This window comes from Sceloporus occidentalis, unplaced genomic scaffold (assembly GCF_023333645.1).
Source record: "Sceloporus occidentalis isolate IW3139 unplaced genomic scaffold, rSceOcc1.0.p SCAF_2, whole genome shotgun sequence".
NCBI classification, from domain to species: Eukaryota; Metazoa; Chordata; class Lepidosauria; order Squamata; family Phrynosomatidae; genus Sceloporus; species Sceloporus occidentalis.
The window spans coordinates 170,592,171-170,617,446 of NW_028316982.1; the positions used below are offsets into that span (position 1 = coordinate 170,592,171).

The following is a 25,276-nucleotide window of genomic DNA, read 5'->3' on the forward strand; positions in this document are numbered from 1 at the left end:
CTTCACTCTGGTTTCTCACACTGTGATAATGCTCCTATATCTTCTTTATAGAAATTTGAAAATGGGTTGACCTCTAGAATTGCTGTTGGTAGCGCCATACTAATGCCTTCCTGACCAAAATGATCAAGGTGACCTTGAGAAGACAAAAACATCCGCAGGAGAAAAGTTGTAGGATAGATTATTTCAGTTAGAAAGGATAAATGCATGTTTAGGTCACAAAGTAGTAACATCATATATAGATATACAGATGATATATATATGATATACTTAATACATAAACATAAATAGAACAGAGTTTCAAAATAATTGCATACCACTTCAAGACTTCAACAGTACAAAACACAAAGCCAGAGAAATCATCATAAACTGGTGTTTGAAGTGGCATCATTCAAATAAGGCCTCTAATGAGGATCTCAGGGGTCAACATACCACATATATATTAAAGTAGCTTGCTAAGTACTCTGCGTGCATAGTTATGCCTTCTGATTTTGGCTATACATGTAAACATGTGAAGTTTCCATATAGGGCAGCCTGTTCCAGGAGTCTTCAGAAGCTTACAGAATTGTTTACTGAAAAGACCATTATAAACCAGTTTCTCTGAAAAGTACATTGTGTTCCTTCACAAAGAGGTTCCTCTATACAGTGGAGGAATACCACAAAACCACACAGTCCTTTGTGTACTTTTTGTTAACACAGGGTGGAGTGTGTTTTCTGTCAGTGCCAACGCTGTGCAGGAAATGCTCCCAGCAAAACCAGTTGAATATTCTTTCTTCTCTACTTTAATGCATAAAGTAAGTAAACTGGAGCAGCAGGAACAATGTGTAAACCCAGACAGTTATGCTAGATAGAATAATTATTTTCTCAGTATTAGTTCTTGCTATGTTTGACTAAGGAAGTGGCTGAAATCTTGAGAAAGCATTTAAAAGTAATCATGCTAAAACAACTTTCACTTTAAGATTATATTTATTGTACAAAATGTCACTACGCATTACAAAGAATCAATTGCTTTCTGTTCCACTGGTTTTAGACGACGGCGAATTATTAATTCCCCTGTGCTGATATTAATATAAGTGTCAGACATTTCCTCTTCGGTTGGAATTCCATGAGGCAGCTTTAATGGTTTTATGCTACAACCAGGAGAGAAAAAGATATTAGTTCTGTTTTACAAAAAAAAATTTAGAATTCTGCTGGTAAGAAGAATTAACAAACCTTATCAGGTGTTTAATGACTTTCAGTTTGTCATTCACAGAAGGTATATTTTTGTGCACTCTGGGCTCAAATCTCTGTCGATAAAACATAAGTTACAGAATATAAACTATTTCCATCTTAAACATGCTCCACATTCAAAGGGTTATGGTTACTATATTGCTCTTGAAATATAAATATAAAATGACAAAGTTGTGTAGAGAATAAGAATTAATGAATTTTATAAAAATAACTGCAGATAGAATTACCCAATGGTTAACATGAAAGACAAATATATATTCCTCTGTATTTTATCTTAAATCGTATATTCCAAGAGAAAGATAAACAGGACAGAATGGTGAAAGATGTCAGTCCTGGTAATGCACTTAAACTCATCACTCCTTGCAGCCCTTGAGGGCAAAGAAAATGCCCATCCCTACTCCAGCCTATAAAAAAGGTTGCTGTATCTATTGCTCTTGAAATTAGTGTCATTGTTACAGTTACTATAAGAGGTAAATGGACGTGCGCACACACGCACCCCAAAGCCATACAACTATTACCTATTTCCCTGCAAGACAATGCTATTCCATTATGTCAATCGAAACATGCAATCTCAAAGACTAAGGCCGCAATCCAGTGCACATTTATCAAAATGTAAGTAAAACCTAATTTAGTGGGAATTATTTGTGAATACACATGCATGGAACTGGTAATGCAAGTAAAAGGTCAAAGACGGGAAAAAAATCCTGAACGTTTTCCCAGGAATCAGACAAAAGGGCAATCAAGACTGCTAGCGAGTTACATACCTTTCCCAACCCAAGAACTCTGATCATATCCTTTTCCCAATAAGGACGCCTTCTGCCACTTCTGATCCTGGTGACAAGGTGCAACTTGTGAGGCTGATCTGGATCACCCCCATATTTTTCATGATCACCAGGTCGTGGCTGAAACACCTAAATTCAACAAAGGGAGACATTAATTATACTGTTACTTCCAGCTAATACAATAAATACATTAAATTAGTAGTTGCTAAAGTAGCAAAGATGACGGGGGGAACAAAAAAATAAGTATCTCATCAGTGAAACATCTTTATCAAAATTTCCACCATAACACAGAATACTATAATGTGCTTAAAAGTTAATTTTATCTTTGAAATATATATACATAACATACCAGACTATAACCGTTACTTTGGATTTCAGCACTGTCTATGTGACTGCTTTTATTATGATTGTTTATTATGTTGTACATCTAAGTTCAGAATATACTTGGGAAGGTTTATCCTAAAAAGCATATGAAGTGTTAAAAACAAACAAATATTTATTGAGAAACATATTTATTTATTTATTTAAAAGAAGTAATAGGAAAGCATGTGATTTTAGTGCTGCTTCCAGAGAAGGCTTCTGATGCATCATTGCCTTGCCTCATTCATAGAAGTGTACAAGGGATCCAGATGTTGATGTATTCTACTTGTTAACCTCCCAAGTTCTCTTTCTATTTCTTCCATCTTTTTTCTTAAAACTGAAAATCTATTAAGGAAGAATGTCTACACAAATGCCTTCTGACCACAAGTCTTCTGAAAGTACATTAACATTATGGAGCTAGCACCTCAAATACAGATTCAGATATTTGTACAAAGAACTGCAGTGTTTATCTGTTACACTTGCTTTGGTGTAGGATTTACTTTTGAGTAAATGTATAGAATTATACTGTGAAGCAACTGAGATCACTTTTTACAGGACAGATTATCTTGCTGTTGTGTACCATCAAGTTGTTTCCGACTTATGGCAACCCTAAAGCAAACCTATCATGGAGTTTTCTCAGCAATAGTAGTTCAGAGAGGGTTTGCCTTTGCCTTCCTCTGAGGCTGAGTGTGACTTGCCCGAGGTCAACCAGTGGGTTTCCATGGCTGTACAGGGATTTGAACCCTGATCTCCAGAGTCCAACACTCAAACCACTATACCACACTGGTTCTTGACAAATTATCTCCCTGGACATATATGATAATGTTCATATTCATATGTGAGAAGCTTTGATGAGAATGGCTGAACTAATGTAACATTTTTCAACACAAAGCTTACCGATTCAGGAATTCTTGCCCTTGTAAATTTCTGCCTAATCCAGACCTGCCAAGTGATAGGTTCCACTTTGCTTTTTCCAAGACTCTAAACAAGAAAGAGAACGGAACAAAAAAGAGGTAACACAAACTTTTATCACAAATTTAAACACAAATCATATCAGAACTATCCTTAAATTGTTAAACTTCACACATGACCAGCCCAAAATATTGTGTTGCATATGGCAAAGAATAAGAAGAAGGTGAACAACTAGCAAGTTAGTTTTATTTCAACACAGAAGATAGGAAGCATCCTCTATTCCCTCTTCTGAGGCTAACAGCTTGGTTTAGGGAACTCAGGCCACTGCTCTCTCAAACAAACATCTGCTGCCTAAAACAACTGCTTCACTCCAATTAGTTATAAGGTCAGCCCTGAAAATATAGTTCCCTTGATCACTTTGGGTGTCCAGTGAAGGATATTTTTAAAACACTCAAGTACTTCAAGATGCCAAGTAACCAAACATATTCACAGTAGTATATTCCAGGGAGATATCAATTTCAAGGGCAAAATAGAAGAATAAAACATCCAAGAATCAGGCTAAACATCTGTTTGTTAAACACATGCCAGTGAAGCAGAATCAGTTAGCCCAAGACCAAAAGCAGGCTTACAAAATAACCTACATTTCAAGCTTCTGTCCAGGAAGAATTCCAAAATGTCCTACATTTTGAGCACAACTAAGAAGCCCATAGAAAAACACCATGTTTAATGTTCCCCTTTTGAGAAATTTGCCTATTTGGCAGCCTGTGCCTATTGCAAATAGGAGGATAGCATGAATCCTTCCAAAGCTCTTTTTTCCTAGGAGCAGCAGCAGCGGACAAGACTGGTATCCAGAGCTCAGGGCACATTTGTTCCTTGGAGGGAAAAGGACAGCAAATGTGTTAGGCAATGGGCTGGTTGAGGATATAGTACAATGTTGAAAGAGCTTCCCCTCCTTAATTTCAGCACAATGGATGGATGAAAGGAATAACTTAAATGTAGATTCAGTCAAGGGTTTGTTGCTAGCAAAGTAACATTTTAAGCCTTTGTCTTTCTCAGAGTTCTGTAAGTATATTCTAAGCTATCAAGGCTTTCTAACAAAGATGAAAAATATGACTGAGTACATAATAAAATACAGTATATGTAACACAGCTGTAAATAACCCACATGAAACAAATTTATACTTATATTAATGTTTCTGGCTTTTTATTGTTATGCCCTGCATTTTTCTTCACTGTGCTACATTTCACAATGCCTTGTCCTCATGCTGACCAGACACCCCCCTTTTCCAAGACATGTCCTCCATCACAAGCTTCTGTCCAGAAGGAATTCCTAAATGTCCTCCATTTTGATCATAACTAAAGCACATTGAGCAACACCACATTATTGGCAGCCTGTCCTTGCTGCAAATGGGAAGATAGGGCAGATCCTTCTGAAGTTGCTTTTTCCCCCTTAGGAGCAGCAGCCAAGACTTGAACCCAGAGCTCGGGGTGCATTTATTTCTCCGAGGGATTTGTTGCTAGTCAAGTGCAATTTTAAAACAAAGTGCATTTGCTTAAACAATTTTACTACTGTGCAACTGCAAAAGTACAATTTCAAAGTACATTGTTTTAGAAAAAGTGCCATTTAAAAAGTCTAAGTATATTTACTTACACAATTTTACAACTGTGCCATTGTAACAGCACAACTTTTAAAAAGTATCATTTTAAAGTAAAAGTACATTTACTTACACAATTTTACAACTGCCCCATGCAGAACAGTAATTTTTTTTAAAAGGACCATTTAAAAATCAAAGTACATTTACTTATACGCTTTTAATACTGTGCCATTTCTAATAGTACACTTTTTAAAAAGTACAATTTTAAAGTTAAAAGTACATTTGCCTAGACAATTTTACTGCTGTCCCATTTTTTAACAGTACAATTTTTAAAGCCAAGTACAATTATTTTTAAAAAGAACAACTTTAAAGTAAACTGCATATAAGTTCCTCAGTTTTGTAAGCCTATTATATATATATTTCTCTAAAGTGTACTACAAGCCAGCAAGGCATTTTAACGATGATGAAGGTCACCAGACAAATAAGGTTGAGTACCTACTACTACTACTACTAATGTAGTACTAAGAGCAAAGGTTGATATTAATCTAGGTCATGTGAAATTATCTGTTTTTGGAATGTAAACGATTTGGAAAGGGCTCCTAACTTAAGAGTCTAACCCAAATAAAAGGAAGTACTGCATAAACAGTTTGGGGACAGTGGAACAAAGCATACAGATAAAAGGTTGATGGATGGCTAACTCATGAGGGACAATGGAATAGGTTAGCTGTAATGTGTGAAGAATATCCAATGAAAATACATGTTTAATTCAAAGGGAACTCAGTTTTCACAGTATTTTGAACAAAGAAAGCTAGAAACCACCTGCCATTGGTTATAATGAAATGTGATTTCTAGCTTTCTTTGTTAAAATACTGTAAAAGCCGGGTTCACCTTGAATCCGGGGTCCCAGTAATTTGGGATATGAAGTTTCCTCTGGGAAGAATGCTGCAGCTCAATAAACTATGTCTCCTTTCCCACCGACTCCTTGGTCTCCCTGCTGATTTCTGGTTAAAATTCTGGGTCTGAAATAATCAATAATCGATTTAAAAAAGGGCTCTTGGCGCAAAACAGGCGGATGCATACACACAGAGGCTGAACGGTGGCTGCGGCTGCCCCTTATCCTTACCTGCCAGCTGAGAGAGAGACTCCTCCACAGAGACCTGGCCGCCGCCATTTTGAAATCAGAGCTCACGCAGCGCCCTTGTAAGAGACCAAGGCAGCCAATCAGAGGCGGCGGCGGCGGCGGCCCCGCGTGCGCTCGGAAGTCAGCGTCCACGAGAGATGTCTAATATATCTTACATCTATGGTGACTCCTTCTGTCCAATCGGCGAGGCGCTTTCGAGTGTCCTCTCCCTCCGCGACTAAGGGAGCCAATCACAGACGGCGACCTCTCTGCCTGAGTGTACTCGGAAGTCAACTCCCTCAAGGGGCGTCTAAGATTTTTCTTACATCTACGACGTAACCTTCCTTCCTGATGGCTAGAATGGCTCTAAGTTTCCATTTCCCGAAAGTCACGTGACCCGTGATCCCTGTGTGGTTTGTTGTCCCGGAAGAGCGGCGGGATGGCGCTGGAGGAGCCCGCGGTGTCGGTGCTGAGGCGGGCGGTGGAGCTGGACTCGGCCTCCCGCTTCCAGGAGTCCCTGGTCTGCTACCAGGAAGGGATCGCCCTCCTGTTGGAGGTCCTCAAAGGTGAGGGATGGGGGTTTTTAATTGGTGAATTAACCCAGCTTGGCACCGCTTTCACTGCCAGGACTCCGTGCTGTGGAATCCTGGGATTTGTAGTTCTGCGAGGCACTTAGCCTTCTCTGTCGGAGAGATCTGGCGTCACAAACTATTAATCCCAAAATAGGATGGAGCTATAACAGTTAAAGCGGTGTTGGACTGGATTATTCCTGCAGTTTGGCTATACGATCCTGGGATTTGTAGTTCTGTGAGACATCTCTCTGTCAGAGAGATCAGGTGCCGAAATAAACTACAAATCCCAGGATTCCATAGGATGGAGCCATGGCAGTTAAAGCGGTGTCAAACTGGATTGTTTCTGCAGTGCAGATGCAGCCTAAATGCACACAGAATTGCAGCCAGAGTCATGATAGTGGCTGCAAGTGCACCTTGTACAAGTGAAGTCTACAAATGGTTATGTGAAACTTGCTCTTTTTGTCTATTTTGAAGCTATAGCCAGCCTCCTTAGGAGATACCCAAGTTCTGGTAGGGATTCCTCCTTCTTCTTTTTCAACTTCCCTTATACTATTGCCCATAAGCCCATAGACCTATGCCAGGCCCATTCATGCCCATTCTGCCCACGTTTTCTCTGAATTATCCCACTGGTTTTCAGGGGATGCGCTGCAGCCCTATACATCTCTATTTAATGGTGAATGGATGTACTGTCATTCAAACAGACATGGAAATGTAGAACTAAGGCCCAAAATACACTGCAGAAATAATCCATTTTGACACCAGTTTAACTGCCCTGGCTCCATGCTATGGGATTCTGGGATTTGTAGTTTGTTGTGGCACCAGAGCTCTCTGACAGAGAAGCCTAAATGTCTCACAAAACTACCATTCCCAGAATTCCCTAGGATTGAGCCAGGACAGTTAAAGCGGCCTCAAACTGGATTATTCCCGCAATGTATTTGAACCTTTATTATTATTATTATTATTATTATTATTTTCTTATATCCCACCTTTCTCTTAACATAGGAACCCAAAGCGGCTAAGGGCAAATTTAAAAATACAACTTAAAAACAATACAAAATGTAAAAAAATAAACAATTAAACAATTTTAAAAGTTAAACGTTAGACAGAGTTAAATTACCTTTTTTTCTAAACCAAAAAAACAAAACAAAACCCTGAAGCATTAACTTATTCTTGCCTTATCATTTGGCCATTGCATCTACTCTTTTTTGTTCCTTTCCCAATTTCATGAAACCTTGCAGTGGAGTAAACAGAAGAAGTGAATGCAGTTCCAAATGTGACATGTGTCTGTTTGGAGTGGATTTGTATTGAAATAAACAGATAATGACTTCCTCTTGCCTTACCTTCTCCCAGTTGCCAGGGCTCCTGTGCTGTATCAGCTGGTGACCAACCTGGATCTGTTTCACACAGCCTTGGTAACCTCCTTGGCACCTCTCCTGTAATATTCTCTTTATCTGCTCTGCTTTGTGGCTTCAAACTGTCCTTTCCTCCTTGGCCTTAATGTCCCTTTCTGTAATTTCTATATCTTACTGTGGCTTCCTCTTGTGCCTCACTTTTGGGGAGAGAGAACTTTTTATATTTTTGTTCTCTCTGTACTCCTGTCTACTGTGTGCTGCTATTGAGAAGTATGGTGAGGATTTACGAGGCATTGAGGATGGAGGGCAACATTTGTAAAGAAGGAAGGCAAAGTTGGAGGGATGGACACAAAAGCAAACCCCTGGGTGGTTCTGAGAGGTAGCGGATTTGATTGGTTTTTGTGATGTAATGGTCAGATGTGTGTAAAAGTGTATGACAAAAAGAATTCATGGACCACAGTCCTTCCCTCCACCAGCATGTGGCTTATAACAGAATATCCTGAAGTGTATTATTAACCTTGAGGCTAAGTTGGCTACGTCTGTTTTAGAAAGTGAGAGCCAGTGTGGCATAGTGGTTTTGAGTGTTGGATTGCGACTCTAGAGACCAAGATTCAGCTATGTAAACCCACTGGGTGACTTTGGACAAGTCACACTCATAGAATCATAGAGTTGGAAGAGACCGTAAGCGCCATCCAATCCAACCCCCTGCCATGCAGGAAATCTCAATCAAAGCATCCCCGACAGATGGCCATCTAGCCTCTGTTTAAAAACCTCCAAGGAAGGAGGCTCCACTACGCTCTGAGGGAGTGTGTTCCACTGTTGAACAGCCATTACCGTCAGTAGGTTCCTCCTAATGTTGAGGTGGAATCTCTTTTCCTGGAGCTTGCATCCATTGCTCCGGGTCCTAGTCTCTCAGCCTCAGGGGAAAGCAATGGCAAACCTCCTCTGAACAAATTTGGCCAAGAAAACCCCATGATAGGGTCACCTTGAAGGTACATAACAAACGTTTTGGGTTTTTTTAGAAAGTACGGTATAGTAAACATTCTGCATCTGGAAATTTATTTTGGAAGGGTTTCAGAGCACACAACGGGTTTTATGCTGAACTATTGCCAACTAGCAGGGTTTAGCAAAATTCCCAAGGATTACTGATCAGTAAAAGCTTAGAAGCCAGATGTGTCCTGTCATTTATTCTGTGTACTACTATCATTGCTATATTTTTGCTGCATACATGCATGTTAAAATTTAATTGAAGGAAAAGGAGGATTGATGAAAAGAAACAAGTATTTCACTGTCCTTGAGATATCTCATATTCTGTTTTCAGCTACAAAGGATGAGAAGAAAAAGGCTCATTACAGAGACAAAATAACAAGTTACATGAACAGAGCTGAAGATATTAAAAAATACCTTGAGAAAGAGAAGGAAGGTATGAAGCTATAATGTAAGTTTTACTTAATACTACTGTAGTGTATTTCATTAGAACTCACTTTTTACTTTAAAGATACATGGGCCTGTTACAGACTGTCAAAATGAAGCTGCTTTGGGTCTCTTTGGAGGTATGTTGTTTAAATGATGCATGCATCCTAAGAATCCGGAAGCTGCACCAAAGCTGCACTCCAGTCCTTAGGACTGGAGCGTGGCTTTGGTGCAACCTTTGGACTCTTAGGACCCATGCATCATTTAAATAGCATACCTCCAAAGAGACCCGAAGCAGCTTTATTTTGGCAGTCTGTAACAGGCCATGGTCTTTAAAAGTTAAAAGGTGTGTGTTTGTTTGTTTGTTTGTTTGTTTTCAGATGGAAAATACCACAAACAAATTAAAATTGAAGAAAATACCAAAGGCTTTAGCTATGAAAAGCTGTTCCAAGAATATCTTAATGAAACTGTTACAGAAGTTTGGGTTGAGGACCCTTACATTAGACAAGTCCACCAGGTAAGACAATGTAGTCATATAGTTAAGATTTTGTTCTACACTCGTCCCTTCACATTTGCGGCTTTGACTTTTGCAGATTTGATTATTCACCAATTTTATTAATATGTTCTCTCTAGGAATATCTCGGTCCTCCAGCGCAACTCTGTGGTCAACTTTAACCAAAAGGCGCACTGAAAGACCTAGAGATTCCAAGAGGGAAGACTCCACTAGGTCTTTGTAGCTCCTCCAGTGCAATTTTAAGGTCAATGTCTGGCAGATGTTGACCACAGAGTTGCACTGGAGGACCTAGAGATCCCTAGAGAGGTGTTCTCGCAGGTAAAAACATAGTGTTTTTGTTATTTGCGTTTTTTCCACATTCACGGGGGTCCTGTGCCCCTGACCGCAGTGAATACGGAGGGACAGCTTTATTTAATTTCTAAAACTGTGTTGATTTGTTGTCAAGTCAGCTTTGATTTATGTGAATGAGAGAGCTCTGAATCCTGGTGAACAGGATCCCTGCTCAGTTCTTGAAGGCTCAGAGCTGTGGCTTCTTTAATTGACTCAATCCATCTGTGATGTGACTGTCTTGTTTTCTTACTGCCTTCCACTTTACTGAGCATTATCTTTTCTAGCGAATTATGTCATCTCTTGGTGTGGTCAAAAAATTTATCCTATTTTTAATTGGTTACAGTTGTACAACTTCTTAAGATTCTGTGAAATGCTTGTTAAAGGACCATGCAAAGTGAAACGAATACATCTTCTAACCTCCCATGATGAAGTAAGTCTTTACATTGGGATTGCAATCCTGTATCCATTTGCTTGGGCATATGCCCCACTGAACTCAATGGGACTTGTGAATAGACATGTAGAGGATTGCACTATGAGATCTCTTATTCTGGATAATGTTGAACTGTTAAAGTGAGACAGTTATTTTGACCCACATGAAAAGAATAAAAATATTGGGGATATACTTTTGAGAATTACATGAGTGTGATGTGGCAGTTAAAAAGGGAAATGTAATTATAGTCTGCATCAATAGAAGTATAGTGCCTAGATCAAGGGAAGTAATAGTGCTATTCTATTCTGCTTTGGTCAGGCCTCAACTGGAATACTGTGTCCAGTTCTGGGCACCACAATTCAAGAAGGATGTTGACAAACTGGAGCATGTCCAGAGGAAGGTGACCAGAATGCTGAAGGGTCTGGAAACCATGCCATATGAGGAGAGACTTAGGGAGCTAGGTATGTTTAGTCTGTAGAAGAGGAAAGTTAAGAGGTGATGTGATAGCCCTGTTTAAACATTTGAAGGGGTGTCGTATTGAGGATGGAGCAAGCTTATTTTCTGCTGCTCCAGAGAATAGGACCTGGAGCAATGGATTCAAACTACAGGAAAAGAGATTCCAGCTCAATATTAGGAGGAACCTCCTGACAGTAAGAGCTGTTTGACAGTGGAACACATTTCCTCGGAGAATGATGGAGTTTCCTTCTTTAGATGTCTTTAAAAAGAGTCTGGATACTCCTCTGTTGAGGCTGCTTTGATTCTGTGTTCCTGCATGGCAGAGGGTTGGACTGGATGGCCCTTAGGGCGTCTTCCAACTCTGAGTCTATAATATTTTGATGAATATTTTACTAGAACTTACAATAAATGGCAGATTAATAATGGAATAAATATGCTCTTCACATAAGTCCTATCTCTTTCACGTTTGCTGTAAAGAAAAACAATGTGTTTTTAAAAAATGAAATAGAGAAGCAGAAGCAGGAGATTGCTGTATCCTGTTGTTACTACTGATGATTTCCAGTGGGGTAGAAAGAAGCTGATAAACAGACACTAACCTACATAATTGGGTAATGCAATGAATGAGACTATGCAGTGTGATTGGGTAGATGTGGATTAAAAGAAAAATATAGGAAGCAGCCTTTATACCAAGTTACACTTTTGGTTAATCTCAATATTCTGTGCTTCAGGGTGACCAACCCCTAGAGATCTGAAGCTGCACCTCAACTCTTGATAGCTTCACACATCCTCTGTATCGCCCTCATGCCCAGGGTGTAATAGGCTGTCTTGTGCCAAAAATTGGGGGGCAGTATGTTTGCCTACATGCAAAGTGCTGAGAGCTGCACACAGGCAGCACTTTTCCTGCCCTTGCCTTTTCCACATTTGACTGACAGCAGCTCTGCCGTTTCAGAACATGATCATTCCAGTTCCTTACTGGAGATGCCAAGGATTCGGTTTGGGAACTTCTATATGGAAAGCATACTACACTTTTGTCCTTTTTTCAGGCCATCATCAATAGTGCATATTGGTGTGTTATTAAACTTTTGTGGCCCAATTTAGAAGGCTGCATTTAAATATGCAATTAAGAGTTGAAGAGATTTTTGCCCCAGCAGGGACGTAGCTAGGATTTTAGACTAAGTGCCACCATTATAATGGGGCTTGAGTGCGGCGGCGCAGCAGCACACATCATTCATTTTTCTAATGGAAGGGGGGGTCCGGACCCCAAGAACCCCCCTCCCCTTGGCTACGTCCCTGGCCCCAGTGATATATTTTTATTCTTCCTCATCTACTTGTTAAGGCCTGTCTTTCACTTAGGATGTATTTGCACTACAGATCCAGTTCATACCACTTGAACTGACACCATTTTATGCAATTTTGGGATTGCTGAATTCGATAACATACTTAGAATGTTTTTACTAAAGAACTCTACTGCTCTTTTCTGAACTACAAGAAGCAAATTCTTGATATCTCAGCAAACTGAAAACACCAGGATTCCATAAGATGTATCCATGATAGTTAACGTTGTATAACTGTGGGGTTCACATACAACCTTAGTCTACCAAAAAATGAAATACGCAATCTACCTCATAAGATGCTTTGTGGATTGTGGGCTGAAAATGTTTACTATTAAAAGTTGGTTTGCATTCATAACAGTGAAAATTGAAAATGAGTCTGTCAATCAAAAGAAACCTGTCCATAATTGAATTTAACATGTTCTATCTTTTAATTTTAAAAACCCACATAATTCTTAATAGGGCAGTGGAAAGAGTCAACAGATAAGTGTCTTAGAAGAAATACAGCAATCCCTGAAGGATTTTGGCATAACCCTGGATGTATCATACTCTCCTTCAATACATGATCGAGAGATCAGGTTGGTGGGACATGCACAAAACAACCACTTCTCAACATCTCCCTCTCTGTATGTGTAAAATTATTTGACAACTGTAGGTTGGAAATGTATTGGTGCCTGTTTTAAGTTCTGAAAAATTAGCTTGAAGAGGTTCAAGGCTGTATATATAACAGTAAGCTCTCCCATTTAATGTTCAAATTATTTTTTGCCCATCCTTCCTTTCTTCTGTTGGTCAAAACAGGTTCTGCTTACTGCAGCAGGTAAATTATGTTAATACACACCTGTGATTCATATACGTATTAAGATATTAGCCCAAGTGACTTTTCATATCGAGCAGGTGTATTCTGTGATCCCTCCACTATTTGGGTCTTCGCTGAAACACCTGTTACATGCAGAATATTAGCATGAGGGAATGGAAGAATTGGCATCCTTGTCCCTCCCTGTAAACTGAGAATGTTTAGTACAGGAAATGTAAGAATGAGAGTACAGCAACTAATTGAAACTGAACACATAGAATTAAAGGTATAATTGTGGAGACTGAAACAAGCAACTTTATCCATGAGTTGCTGTTGTAGTCCAGTCAATATGTGATATGTTTAATTTTCTTCTTTTCTTAACCTTAACAAGAATCCTGTGAGTAGCTATTGCCTTCATTTGGCATACAAGCAGTGGGCAGGAAAAGGCCTGCTTTTATTGTTTAGCAACTTGAAACTTGGTTTCCCAAATCAAAATGTAGAATTCTATTCACTAGATCACATTGGCTTGTGTGTCAGTTAAATTAGTTATGATATTGGTTAAATATTGTGACATCAACTCATTTCAAATATTCATAAGATCTATATAGTTTTTCAGAATCTTTTGAAATACATTATCATGCATATTCTAAACAGGATTTGTATCTAACACATCCATAGTTTCTGAATAGACTACCTTTCTTGCATTTAAAACAGATTCAATAATGGATGGATGATTAAAATTGGAAGGGGCCTTGATTATTTTAAGAAACCACAGGTAAGGATTGCTGTATATTTAATCTTTGATTAATTCTGTTTTACTGAATGATATATTTAACAAAATCATTCCTCTACTACAGGGTCGTTTTTCACTTGGATTCTGTGACTTTGATTTGAGGCCATGTCATGAAACTACTGTGGATATTTTCCATATTAAACATACAAAGAAAACATGATTCCCATTTCAACCACTCTTAACTGCTTTTCTTCAAATGTGAGCTACTTTGTCTATTGTGTACTTTTATAAAATAAATGGAACTTTTTATTTTTTTCAAAAAATTACTGTATCTCAATCCAGTTCCAAGGGGGAAAATACCGATGATTTCATGTTCTTAAAAAGATCAGTCAGTCATTCCTAATGCTGGCTGAAGCAAAGACCACTAGTAGTAGTGGGTATCTTTTGGCTTTCTGAAATGTTGTTGAACTGCAAATCCCATCATCCCTCATAAGAACATAAGAACAGCTATGCTGAAAGACTGATTTATCCAACATCTGTTCATGTGGTGGTTAATCCGTTGCCCATGGGATGACTGTCAACACTTCCTGTGGAATTGATACGCAGAAGAAAACTGATATATTTCACAGTTAGAGGTGCTGACTAGGGTTGATAGGAACTAGCCTATCAACATTTGGAGGGCCACACATTTCTCATACAGGTTGAGACTCCCTTATCCAGAAATATCAAATACATTTCAAATATACATTATGTAATTGTTATTTGGGAGGCGGGGTAAAACTTGAGGTTACTGAGTACGTTTTAAGTATCAGGTTGTTTCTACTGCCTCAATCCTAATCAGAGTAGGTGGGAATATAAATAAGTTATTTTTATTAAATCCTCCAAAATTGTCTAGATGGGTGGCTGAGATAGTGACACCTTTGCTTTATTTCATGCACAAAATTATTAAAAATATTATGTATAAAATTACCTGTGTATAAGGTGTATATAAAACATTATGCATAAAAAAATATTCCAGAATCCAAAACACATTTGGTCCTAAACATTTCAGAAAAGGGAGAATCAACTGATGTCTGTTCTAAACTAAAAAGCTGACTGCTCTGTCACCAACTGATGGAAGCTTAAAAGAAACCTGTGATCCCTCTATAAGCACATCACAAATGCTGATGACTCAGACTATTTGAGATTTGGTGGAAAGGGTGTTATAAATAAACATTGTTTTAAATAACCACACTAAACAAAGCAAAAATATTGCATATCAGTTATTTAAGGTTCATAGTTATTTAACTACTGTATGTTCTTTTGAATGGTTTGGAGCAAAACTGATATGAGGCTACAGCCATGAATCATAAAAATGTCTTCCAGATATCTCTTGAGTCATTTGGCAAAGTATAGAGCGTTGCAGCCACGTATGGCAACTACTGAATGAGGGAGTTGTGAAAGCATTCATGCAGTGATCATGTCTCACAATTATCTATGGAAGTCATACCACAACACTGGAGTCTGTTTAGGGACACCCAAGACAATGGTGTATGTAAAATATAAAAATGTCTAGGTAGTGTATAGGGAGAAAAGCAAAATACAAATCGAATAAATAAAATTCACATGGCTGGAAGAGTCCAGTCCATCGTTCCTGAGGGGAAAAAACAGTACTTACCCTGACTCCTATATTTCATGCACATAAAACTCATGTCATTCTGAATGTCTCTGGCTACATTTAAAAAAAGGTTTTATGGATTCTGTTTCAATTTGTCTGAAACATCTGTATTTCAATTGATCTAATTTTAAACTGCTTAAGCACCACACAGGCTAATCTGCAGGATGTTAAATTACAGAACTAAATAAAAACACATGTTACCAGCGGTGAGGTGTAATGGTGAATATTTAATATGCTAAGCAGTGAGATGTAACTAACTAATATGTAACCTGAACTCTTACCAGAATTCTGTAACAGTGATAGGTTAAAATGTCAGACTAGGACAACACAAATTCAAATCTCACTCAGTCATGAAACTTATTGGATGCCCTTGGGCTAGTCATTACTTTGCAACCTGACTGACCACATGGAATTAGGTGGAAAAAATGGGGGAGAGAGACCATGCATGTCACCTTGACCCTGAAGGAAAGATAGGCTATGCACATAACCCCCCCCCCCCCAAAAAAAAAAGCAAAGGTGATAAGAGTACTTCTATATAGGTCTACCTTGTGGTAGACTAGGTAGAGGGAGGGGAACAATATCTGGGAGGATCTACTACCTTATCCACATGTTTGCCAGCCAGAAAACAATACAAGGTCCTAAAGGAAGTTCCACCAAACTCAGTGGGGATTACTTTGGAGCCAGCATGGTGTAGTGGTTTGAGCATTGGACTACAACTCTGGAGACCATGGTTTAAACCTCCACTCAGTCTTGGAAACCCACTGGGTGATCTTGAGCAAGTCACACTCTCTCAGACTCAAGAGGAAGGCAAAGGCAAACCTCTCTGAACAAATCTTACCAAATAATCCCATGATAGGTTTGCTTTAAGGTCACCATAAATCAGAAATGGCTTTAAGTTACACAACAACAACAGAACGAAGACATTTCAGCCCTTCCTTTTGTTTGGCTAGTCTTAACAAGAGGTTTATTCGTGATCAGATTTTTCTTTTGTTAAACAATTTATTACTTCACTATAATTTATTAGATCATAATCATAAATTGAAATCAAATAGATCATAAAAAATCTTGTGCCAGAACAACCTTCTGCTGGACAGTAGAGATGATCAAGAATGAAACTGTCACATATGTTACATTAAGGCAACTAATTTCTCACATAAAATATTCCACTTGCTGTGTAACTTGTAATCTGTACATGTTCTCAGCAAAGCAGTTGCCACTGCAGAGGTTTCACTGGGACAGAATTTACTGCCAATAAGATAATTGTTTAGTTCATCACACATGGTTGGTGGCAACCAAAAGTGAGGCACATCAATACTGCAAGTTTCAATTTTGCCATTTTTTATCTCCATATTTATCTTAATTTCAACATGACATTCCTCATGTGCTATGTTAAGAGATGTGCTAATGCTGAACTTTGGTGTTTTGCCATACAACCAATCCCAGGCTTGCAGGTCTCTAGCTTTATTATTAATTCCAGGGAATTCTGTTTCATCAGCTGGGTTTATTAGGATGATATGGTTTTTAATTTGATGGTGTGAAGCATATTCTGCAGCAATGGCATCCATGAGCATCTCACAGTTTAATGTCGAATCTTCCTCAAAGAGGTTTTTCACTAAGGCAGGTACACTTGGAGTTGCATTGCTTTTGATCCCATTATAAGGACTCTTTAGCACAGTTGATAAAACAAATTTATCAGCGCTGCATAGCAAGGTGCAGTGGTGGTAAGCTGCAACCCTCCCTAGTTTTGCAGCTGTTCCTGAAATTTTAAAAATCCCATTTAACAAGAGATCATACCTTTCAGTTGCTTGTACGTCTAATTGGGGACGCAGGGCTTTTAAAGCTTTAACGACCAATTTTAAATTTTCCATTCTTTCATATTTCTTCCTGTTGGTAAAGAAAGTAAGATTGATATTGCCAGGATCGTGGTAAACTGTGCCTCCCCCGCTTCTTCTTCGAGCTAGTTTTATGCCTTTCTGTCTCATGAATTTGAGATTGCATTCCTGCCAGGGATTCTGATGTCTGCCAATCACCACAGCAGAAGAATTTCTCCACAGGAAAAGAACTTGTCTCTTCTCTAAATCCATATTATCATGGATCCAATCTTCCAACGCCAAATTCTCATAAATGTCCTGGGAAGCAGACTGTAGGATCAGCCCTCCCCTTGATGCATGCTTGAAACCAGCATGTGGGACTTTGAGAACATAGTACAGTGGGAAACATTTCTTCAGAAATGACTGAATGATCATGTTTTCAGGAAATCCAATGATCAAATGTCAAAAGTTGGCACTTTTGCATGGTCTACTGCTTTGGTACCAATGTACTTTTTCAAACATTTGTTCCAGTGTTGTTCTTTTCAAAAGCACAGAAGACAGTTCTCCTAACTGAATGATTCTGAATGATGCGCCTTTTTCCTGATGAGAAGATAATGGAATTTTAAAACTTGGAGCAATGCAGAAATTGCTTATTTCAACTGTGCATATCATTGGCAATCTGAGAAGGTGAAAATACAGTATTCATTATTTATCCTGAAACAGTTAATGCTGCATGCTATAGCAAAGCCAGTAATTAGTTCATTACATTAATACTTTAATCCCTTCAACATGCCAAGAGGGTTTACTAGTTCTTAGCAGACATAATCTTATGTCAGAAATTATGTGGTACCTTCTTGGCCATCCCTTCTGATTAATAAGCTGAAATAAATGCTTTTTTACAGCCCACTCTTATAGGAAAGAATTCTGGGAACTGTAGTTTTGTGAGACATTGAGCCTCCTCTGTCAGAGAGCTCTGGGGCCACAATAAGCTACAGTTCCCACACTTCCCTAGCATTGAGCCAGGGCAGTTAAAGTGGTCTCAAACTGGATTACTTCTGCAGTGTGTTTTGGACCTAACTCCATGAAAGTGTGGACAGGGCTGCAGACTTAAGAGCCAGCATTCAAAACACTGCTGTCTCAAAGGTGTGTCCATTCTGTGGCAGGTTACTTTTAAAAATAAACATACATTTTAATTAAAATTCTACATATATTAAAACTTTAATAGAACACATACAAACACACAAACTACAAACAAAAACAAAAGCCAACAAAACTTTACTACATAATCTAACAAAGAATAAGTTCCAACTATATTTTCTGCGGTTATGTGGTATTTCTTAAAATCCTGCCTCACTCTCTATAAAGTAATTGTATGCAAAAGGATTGTGTAGCATTTTTGAGACTGAATGTGCAAAAGAAGTTGTAGCACAATTAGTATCCAAGGTGCTACAAGATCCCTTTCCATACTGGTATTCCAGACTAACATGACTATATAGTCCAGAACACACGGTATAAATAATCCATTTTGAGACCACTTTAACTGCCCTGCTTGGTGTTAGGGAATTATGGGAAAAGTAGATTATTTTGGCAGCTGGGATCTCTGTGTCACACAACTACAGTTCCCAGAATCCCCTAGCACTGAGCCAGTGCTGTCTCAAGCTGGATTATTTCTGTGGTGTGTTTTGGATCTATATCTCCGAATATTAAGTAGTTATTATATTTCATCTACCAATTTAATTCATGCAGATTGAGTCTCCTTTATCCAGAATTCTGAAATCCCAAATGCTCCAAAACTGTATCCATGGAGTGGCTGAGATAGTGACAGATTTGCTTTCTGATGGTTCAATGTACACAAAACTGTTTCATGCACAAGATTATTAAAAACATTGTGCTTAAAATTACTTTCAGGCGATGGGCATAAGGGGAATGTGAAATATAAATGAATCTCATGTTTAGACTTGGGTCCCCTCTCCAAGATTTGTCTATGCAAATATTCCAAAATCTAATTTTGTCTATGCAAATATATCCAAAACCCAAAACACTTCTTTTTTGGATAAGGGAAACTCAACCTATACTTATTTTTAAGAAACAATACTCATCACCTTCATTGCTTCTCAGAAAGTCAACCAAGGGTTTCTAGATAATGCTTCAAGGAAGTTACTATGGGCTTTTCTCTAACCAAAGCAGACCATCTGCCCACCTCAGGTGATCCATTCATCTTTTCACCATTACCATTCTCCTTCTGTAGGCAATAGGTTGCGCTTCCATTTCTGAGCATGTGGTGATCTTGCCTTATTTCTACCCAGAGGTGCACTGATCCCCAACATATATGGACATTTTAAACAGTGTGACCCTATGCATCTCCACCCAGAACTAATCCTATTATCATCATCATTATTATTATTACTATTATTATTTTCAATAGACCAGTCTAAATGTTAGGAAGGATGACCTCCAATCACTGGGTGCATCTACACTGTGGAAATAATGCAGTTTGACACCAATTTAACTGCAGGCTTTCTGGGGTTTGTAGCTTTGTGAGGCACCACCACTCTTGGGCAGAGGCAGCTAAAGGCCTTGGAAAACTACAAATCCCAGGACTCTTATGAGAGGGAGCTATAGTTGTGTCAAACTGCATTATCTAAGCTCCCAAGGGCGCCACAAAATGGAGGACATTCAGGGAAAGAGGCGGGCTGAGACAAACACTCCTAGAAACAATATCAACTCATGATTCTTGCCCTCTTTAACATTACCTCACTTTAGCTGCTCCGGCTGCCTCCTCCTGTTGCATTCTGGGATTTGCAGTTTAAGGAGGGGGCATTTAGAATCCGCAGCCAAGGAGCTCTCAGGCCTCAATGGACTACAAGTCCCAGAATGCAACAGAAGGCAGACAGTGGAAAAGCCGCACACAACGGAACTGCCAATTCGGAGCACTCCGCTCCCAGGGACGAAAATAGCGGTAACACCATTTCTCTTTCACGCAGCCTGACCTTCTTCCGGTTTTGGACGGAAGTAGTTTTTCCTTGACCTTCCCTTCCCCAGAGACGTTTCTGTTCCCATAACAACGCGAGGAAAGGTACAATAGTTTGCTTTCTAGCTGGGGAAGGGGTGGGATTTGATCCTTTGGCGGTCTCTTTAGTCTCTCCTTGGTCTCCTGTTATCAGGGTTTGAGGTTTGCTGTTTAAATGAATGTGCTTAATTTCTTTATGTTGAACATAAAACACATTCATTCATTCATTTCATTTACTATGGCAAATACCCAGCATAGAACTATATATATAATATATAGCATGGACAATCCTGATTTTCAATAATATATATGTATAATATATATATATATATATATATATATATATATAAAAACTGAAAATCAGGATTGCCCATGCTATAGCATTTCCTATTTCCAAGTACAGTTGTGACAGCTGGACAGTGGAGCTGATAGAAATAAACATCTCACTGGAGATGTGGAGGTGGGAGAGAGTTTTGCAGATACTTTGGAAGTAACTGGCTCCTAAGAGTAAATTAAGCTTGGAGTCTCCCTAGAAGCCAAGGTGACCAAGCAGAGACTGTTGTACTTTGGACATATCATGAGTAGACAAGACTCAATAGAAAAGACAATAATGCTTTGTCTTTTGGGAAGGTAGAAGCTAGTAGGAAAAGAGGAAGACCACATTCCAGATGGAGGCTTAGTCAAGGAAGCCTTGCAAAGCCTGAGCAGGGCTGCTGATGCCAGGGTCACTTGAAGGCCTCTCATTCAGAGGGTCACCGTAAGTCGAAGTCGACTTGAGGAAAGTTAACATCAACAAAGTGCGCTGTAGTGGTTTGACTAGGACTTTGGAGACTGAGCTGGATTCCCTACACAGCCATGGAAATAATGCCTGGGGTCACCTTGGGCGAGTCACACCCTCTCAGCCCCAGAAGACCCACCATAGGGCTGCCATAAGTCAGAAACGACTCAGAGGCACACAACAACAGTAGTGGCTTGAGTGTTTGACTATGGTCCAAAACACACTGCAGAAATAATAATCCAGTTTGAGACTGCTTTTCCTGCCCTTGCTTAGTGCTAGGGAATCCTGGTAACTGTAGTTTTGTGAGACATTTAGCTTCCTCTGTCAGAGAGCTCTGGAAACTACAATTCCCAGGATCCCCTACTACTGAGCCAGAGCAGTTAAAGCGGTATGAAATAGGATTATTATTTCTGCAGTGTGTTTTGGGCCTATGGCTCTGGAAACCAGGGTCTGAATCCCTGCTCGGCCGTGGAATAAAAGCCACTTGGGCAATTCAGTCACGCTCTCTCAGCCTCAGAGGGACAAATCCTGCCAAGAAACCCCTGTGACAGGCTTGCCTTAAGAAGGAATCACACAGTATTTCATTTATTTATTTATTTATTTATTTATATTTAATATGAAATTTTAAACACTTTAACACTAAAGGCAAGTAAGGGATGGCTTTGGGATTCACTCTTTTTTTCTCTCTTCAACAAAACATCCTTCAAAACCCTTTTTGCTAGTAGGACATCAATGAAAACCTCAAGGATGTTTCTCTATACAGTGGTTCTCAACCTCCAGGTTTTTTGGACTTCAATTCCCAGAAGTCCCAGTCATTAAGCTCATTGCTCAGGAATTCTGGGAGTTGAAGTCTACTCCCCCTCCCACAGGGGCCACCGACGCTTAGAACATGGAACTTCAAAGACAGAGAGGGGAAGAACGCGCGAAAGAGCGCATGCGCCGCTTTCATTCTCAGCGCGAGCGTTCGAGAACCCAAGCAACGGTTGATAGTGAGAGCAAGCGTTCCGGCCAATAAAAAAAGAAAGGGGCGGGGTCAAAGGAGGAGCACACATGTAACCAGAGGGGGGAGGGGCGAGGCGTCATGTGTTGCTAGGAGACGCCAAGGAAGAGCAGGGTAGGATAGGTTAAAAATGAAGGAAGAGGGGTGGGGCGCTATTATTAAGGGCAGCCGGTAGGGGGGGCCAGTGAGTCCAGGGAAGCGGGAGGTGGGCGGGGCCAGTCCCTGCGTTAAAAGGTGCTCCCTGCCTAGCGTTTAGCCATTTCGCGGCGGTTGAGGGAGAGAGGAGGGTCTGTGCTTGTTCTCTCTGAGCGGGAGACAGGGAGAAGGAGGGTAAGGACAGAGGAGCAAAGGCAGGCTAACTGCAGCCATGGCCTCCAGAAGGTGCCCTGGGCGCAGGAAGAAACAAACAGAATTTCACGCCAAGGTAGTAATACAGAGGCTGCATCCACACTGGGGGAATAATAACCCGGTTTGGAACCGCCTTAACTCTTTGTCTCACTCTCTGCTATGGAATTCTGGGAGTTGGAGTTTGTTGTGGGACCGCTCCGCTCTGGGCCCCACAACAAACTCCAACTCCCAGAATTCCATAGCAAAGAGCCAGACAAAGAGTTAACGCGGTTTCAAACCGGGTTATTACTTCTACAGTCTTCTTCTTTGGACCTCAGAAGCATCAATTCAAAGATACAGGAGGTCTTTAGCCCTTACTTGGTCATGTCCTCCATTTTTGTAGTGCCTTGTCCTCCTTTGAGAGTATCAACCCTGAGATGGGTGTGTTACAACCTCCATTTCATGAACCTGAGTAGCAACAACAGGGATTACTGCCTTCTCCCTCTGCAGACAAGGAGGAAAGGAGGACATAATAACAATAATGAGGACCTATAGATAACAACTAGTGTATATGTGGGGATCTCACCAAATGCTTCTCCTCTTTCTCTTGGGATTCTTTTTTAAACCCATATTCTTGAGGAGACAAACTATGATAGTGTAATATTTAACTGGTTCAAGGAGAGCCTTATTGTGTGATTGCTAAGCAGTCAAATTCCCAAGCAAAACAAACCACGCTACTGCCATGGTGACTGGCAATCCTATATTGCGCCCAACACAAAGCGGATCGTGACATAGATCCTCCAGGTCTGGTGACAAATCCTTTTAATGTTTGCAGACAATCTCTCTTCTAAGAATTTCTTTCAATAAAACTGTATGAGAGAAGTATTTTAGGCTGCAATCCTGCATATCCTTACGTAGAAGTATGAGGATCGACTTAGGGATCTGGGATGTTGAGCCTGGAGAAGAGAAGGTTAAGAGGTGATATGATAGCCCTGTTTAAATACTTGAAGGGGTGTCATATTGAGGAGGGAGCAAGCTTGTTTTCTGCTGCTCCACAGAATAGGACATGAAGCAATGAATTCAAACCACAGGAAAAGCTATTCCACCTAAATATTAGGAAGAACTTCCTGACAGTAAGAGCTGTTTGACAGAGGAACACATTTCCTTGGAGGTCTTTGAACAGAGGCTGGATGGTGGTCATCTGTCGGGGATGCTTTGATTGTATATTTCTGCATAGGAAGGGTTGGACTGGATGGCCCTTGTGGTCTCTTCCAACTCTACGGTTCTATAAGTGGTTCCCTTTGAACCTCCTTTTGAACCTGGTTCTGAAACAAACTTGCATTGTTAGTTTATTCATGTAATGTTATCATAATAAATGAGCCCAGGAAACAAGGGTGAGAAGAGCATACGTAAATTGTCTATGTTTATTATGTACCTCTTATATGCTTGTCCCTCCCCATTTGTGCCTTTTACTTTTCCGGATTTGATTATTCACGGATTTTATTAATATGTTCTCTCTAGGAATACCTGGGTCTTCCAGCGCAACTCCCTGGTCAACTTTACCAAAAATCTCTCTGAAGGACCTAGAGATTTCAAGAGAGAAAACTCCATTAGGCATTTGTAGCTCCTCCAATGCAATTCTATGTTCGATGTCTGGCAGATGTTGACCACAGAGTTGCACTGGAGGACCTAGAGATTCCTAAAGAGGTGTTCTCTCAGGTAGAAACCTGGTCTTTTTGTTATTTGCGTTTTTCCCAGATTCACAGGGGTCTTGTGCCCCTAACCCCAGTGAATGTGGAGGCACAAGTGTATACTCTCATAAAAGGGTGAAGCTTTGGTTTATCAAATCCATTGATTATCAAATGCTTACACTTTTCTATAGACATGAATGGGAACATTTTCATGCTATGAGATTTCATTTTAAGGCTCACATTGCTATAAAAGGAGTTCATGAATGGGTTTCAACCCTTTTAACTGAAGGTGCATTGGGCCCTGAGTACTTGTACTTGTGTGTGTTGATATACAGTCAGCCCTCCGTTCCAGACCCCCCCCCCCCATGAAAAACAGAATTTCGTACATATTCAAGCCCCATAAGATTGAATGGAGGCATATGCCCCATTTTAATCTTCTCCATTTGTTCTTGCGGGTAATTGAGGGTAGCAGATATGAAGTCCGCGCAAACAGAGGGGCAGCTGTGTAATTACCAATTATTTACAGTGTTGATGCTTTTGAAGTTCTTGGCCAACCAATAGATTCCAAACAGAAAAAGCTTATTAACTGTTATAGAAGCAGGAGTAAGATCATACATTGAAAGTTAGGCCATATCGTTGTTTTACTTGAAAAGTGAATATGAAAGACAGTCCCATATTTAATTCTTTACATACCCTTACTGAACAATCCTAAATTTGAGATTGGATTATCATGAATGCCCATGGCAGAGTTTTCAAAGAGGTAGCTAGCTGTGTTTGTCTGTTTCACTATAAAAAGAGGGAAGGAGCCTTGTTGCACCTTTAAGATTAATACATTTATTTCTGATTAAGTTTTTGTGGATTACTGCCCATTTCTTCTGATAAGTAGAATATCTTCTGATAAGTAGAATGTCTACTTAGATCGATATCAGAGAAATCATTCTGTTGATTCGCAAGTGCAGATTTCTGTCCTTCCCCCACCCTAGTGATTGCATTTTTATTTTTATTTTTTCTTTCTTTCCCATCAGTGAGAGGAAAATAAATATGTCAGCTTTAGGTTTGTGTACCTCAGAGGCGCAACCCTTG

At 39.7% G+C, this 25,276-nt stretch overlaps 4 protein-coding genes across 11 annotated transcripts in view; 2 read left to right on the forward strand and 2 right to left on the reverse strand.

The window, feature by feature from the left end:
- Nucleotides 1-944: 944 nt before the first annotated feature.
- Nucleotides 945-6,101, reverse strand: LOC149319315 (large ribosomal subunit protein uL30m-like). Its single transcript, XM_089511454.1, has 5 exons — nucleotides 5,999-6,101; nucleotides 3,267-3,350; nucleotides 1,992-2,138; nucleotides 1,210-1,283; nucleotides 945-1,127 (listed from the first exon to the last, which is right to left on the reverse strand). Exons 1-5 carry the CDS (start codon nucleotides 6,044-6,046, stop codon nucleotides 989-991), a joined length of 492 nt encoding a protein of 163 aa, XP_089367580.1. The 5' UTR covers nucleotides 6,047-6,101; the 3' UTR covers nucleotides 945-988.
- Nucleotides 6,102-6,395: 294 nt separating this feature from the next.
- MITD1 (microtubule interacting and trafficking domain containing 1) lies at nucleotides 6,396-15,826 on the forward strand. Of its 2 annotated transcripts, XM_089511451.1 has the most exons (7): nucleotides 6,396-6,561; nucleotides 9,241-9,342; nucleotides 9,713-9,849; nucleotides 10,520-10,606; nucleotides 12,856-12,971; nucleotides 13,901-13,961; nucleotides 14,044-15,813. In XM_089511451.1, the coding sequence occupies exons 1-7, from the start codon at nucleotides 6,435-6,437 to the stop codon at nucleotides 14,137-14,139; spliced, it is 726 nt and encodes a 241-aa protein (XP_089367577.1). In that variant the 5' UTR covers nucleotides 6,396-6,434; the 3' UTR covers nucleotides 14,140-15,813. The 2 variants fall into 2 exon arrangements, with proteins under 2 accessions (XP_089367577.1, XP_089367578.1); XM_089511452.1 differs by lacking the exon at nucleotides 10,520-10,606 and having other exon boundaries at nucleotides 14,044-15,826.
- Nucleotides 15,827-15,837: 11 nt separating this feature from the next.
- Nucleotides 15,838-20,260, reverse strand: LIPT1 (lipoyltransferase 1). The gene is made up of 2 exons (XM_089511450.1): nucleotides 20,141-20,260; nucleotides 15,838-18,066 (listed from the first exon to the last, which is right to left on the reverse strand). Exon 2 carries the CDS (start codon nucleotides 17,820-17,822, stop codon nucleotides 16,704-16,706), a length of 1,119 nt encoding a protein of 372 aa, XP_089367576.1. The 5' UTR covers nucleotides 17,823-18,066; nucleotides 20,141-20,260; the 3' UTR covers nucleotides 15,838-16,703.
- Nucleotides 20,261-20,392: 132 nt separating this feature from the next.
- Nucleotides 20,393-25,276, forward strand: part of TSGA10 (testis specific 10) — a 52,592-nt gene continuing 47,708 nt past the window's right edge. For 3 of the 7 annotated variants that reach the window (XM_089511461.1, XM_089511462.1, XM_089511467.1), the window contains exon 1: nucleotides 22,512-22,599. In XM_089511461.1, coding sequence (XP_089367587.1) covers nucleotides 22,543-22,599 — 57 coding nt within the window. In that variant the 5' untranslated portion in view covers nucleotides 22,512-22,542. The other 4 variants (XM_089511464.1, XM_089511466.1, XM_089511465.1 and 1 more) reach the window with 4 other exon arrangements.

Excerpts from the sequence above, each read along its gene's own strand:
- LOC149319315 (XM_089511454.1), bottom strand. The coding sequence starts at position 6,046 with ATGGCGGCGGCCAGGTCTCTGTGGAGGAGTCTCTCTCTCAGCTGGCAG. Across the intron at positions 3,351-5,998 it reads GTCTCTCTCTCAGCTGGCAG|AGTCTTGGAAAAAGCAAAGT; the intron begins GTAAGGATAAGG and ends TTTCTTGTTTAG. Across the intron at positions 1,128-1,209 it reads GTCATTAAACACCTGATAAG|CATAAAACCATTAAAGCTGC; the intron begins GTTTGTTAATTC and ends TCCTGGTTGTAG.
- MITD1 (XM_089511451.1), top strand. The coding sequence starts at position 6,435 with ATGGCGCTGGAGGAGCCCGCGGTGTCGGTGCTGAGGCGGGCGGTGGAG. Across the intron at positions 9,850-10,519 it reads ACATTAGACAAGTCCACCAG|TTGTACAACTTCTTAAGATT; the intron begins GTAAGACAATGT and ends AATTGGTTACAG. Across the intron at positions 13,962-14,043 it reads ATTATTTTAAGAAACCACAG|GGTCGTTTTTCACTTGGATT; the intron begins GTAAGGATTGCT and ends CCTCTACTACAG.
- LIPT1 (XM_089511450.1), bottom strand. The coding sequence starts at position 17,822 with ATGATCATTCAGTCATTTCTGAAGAAATGTTTCCCACTGTACTATGTT.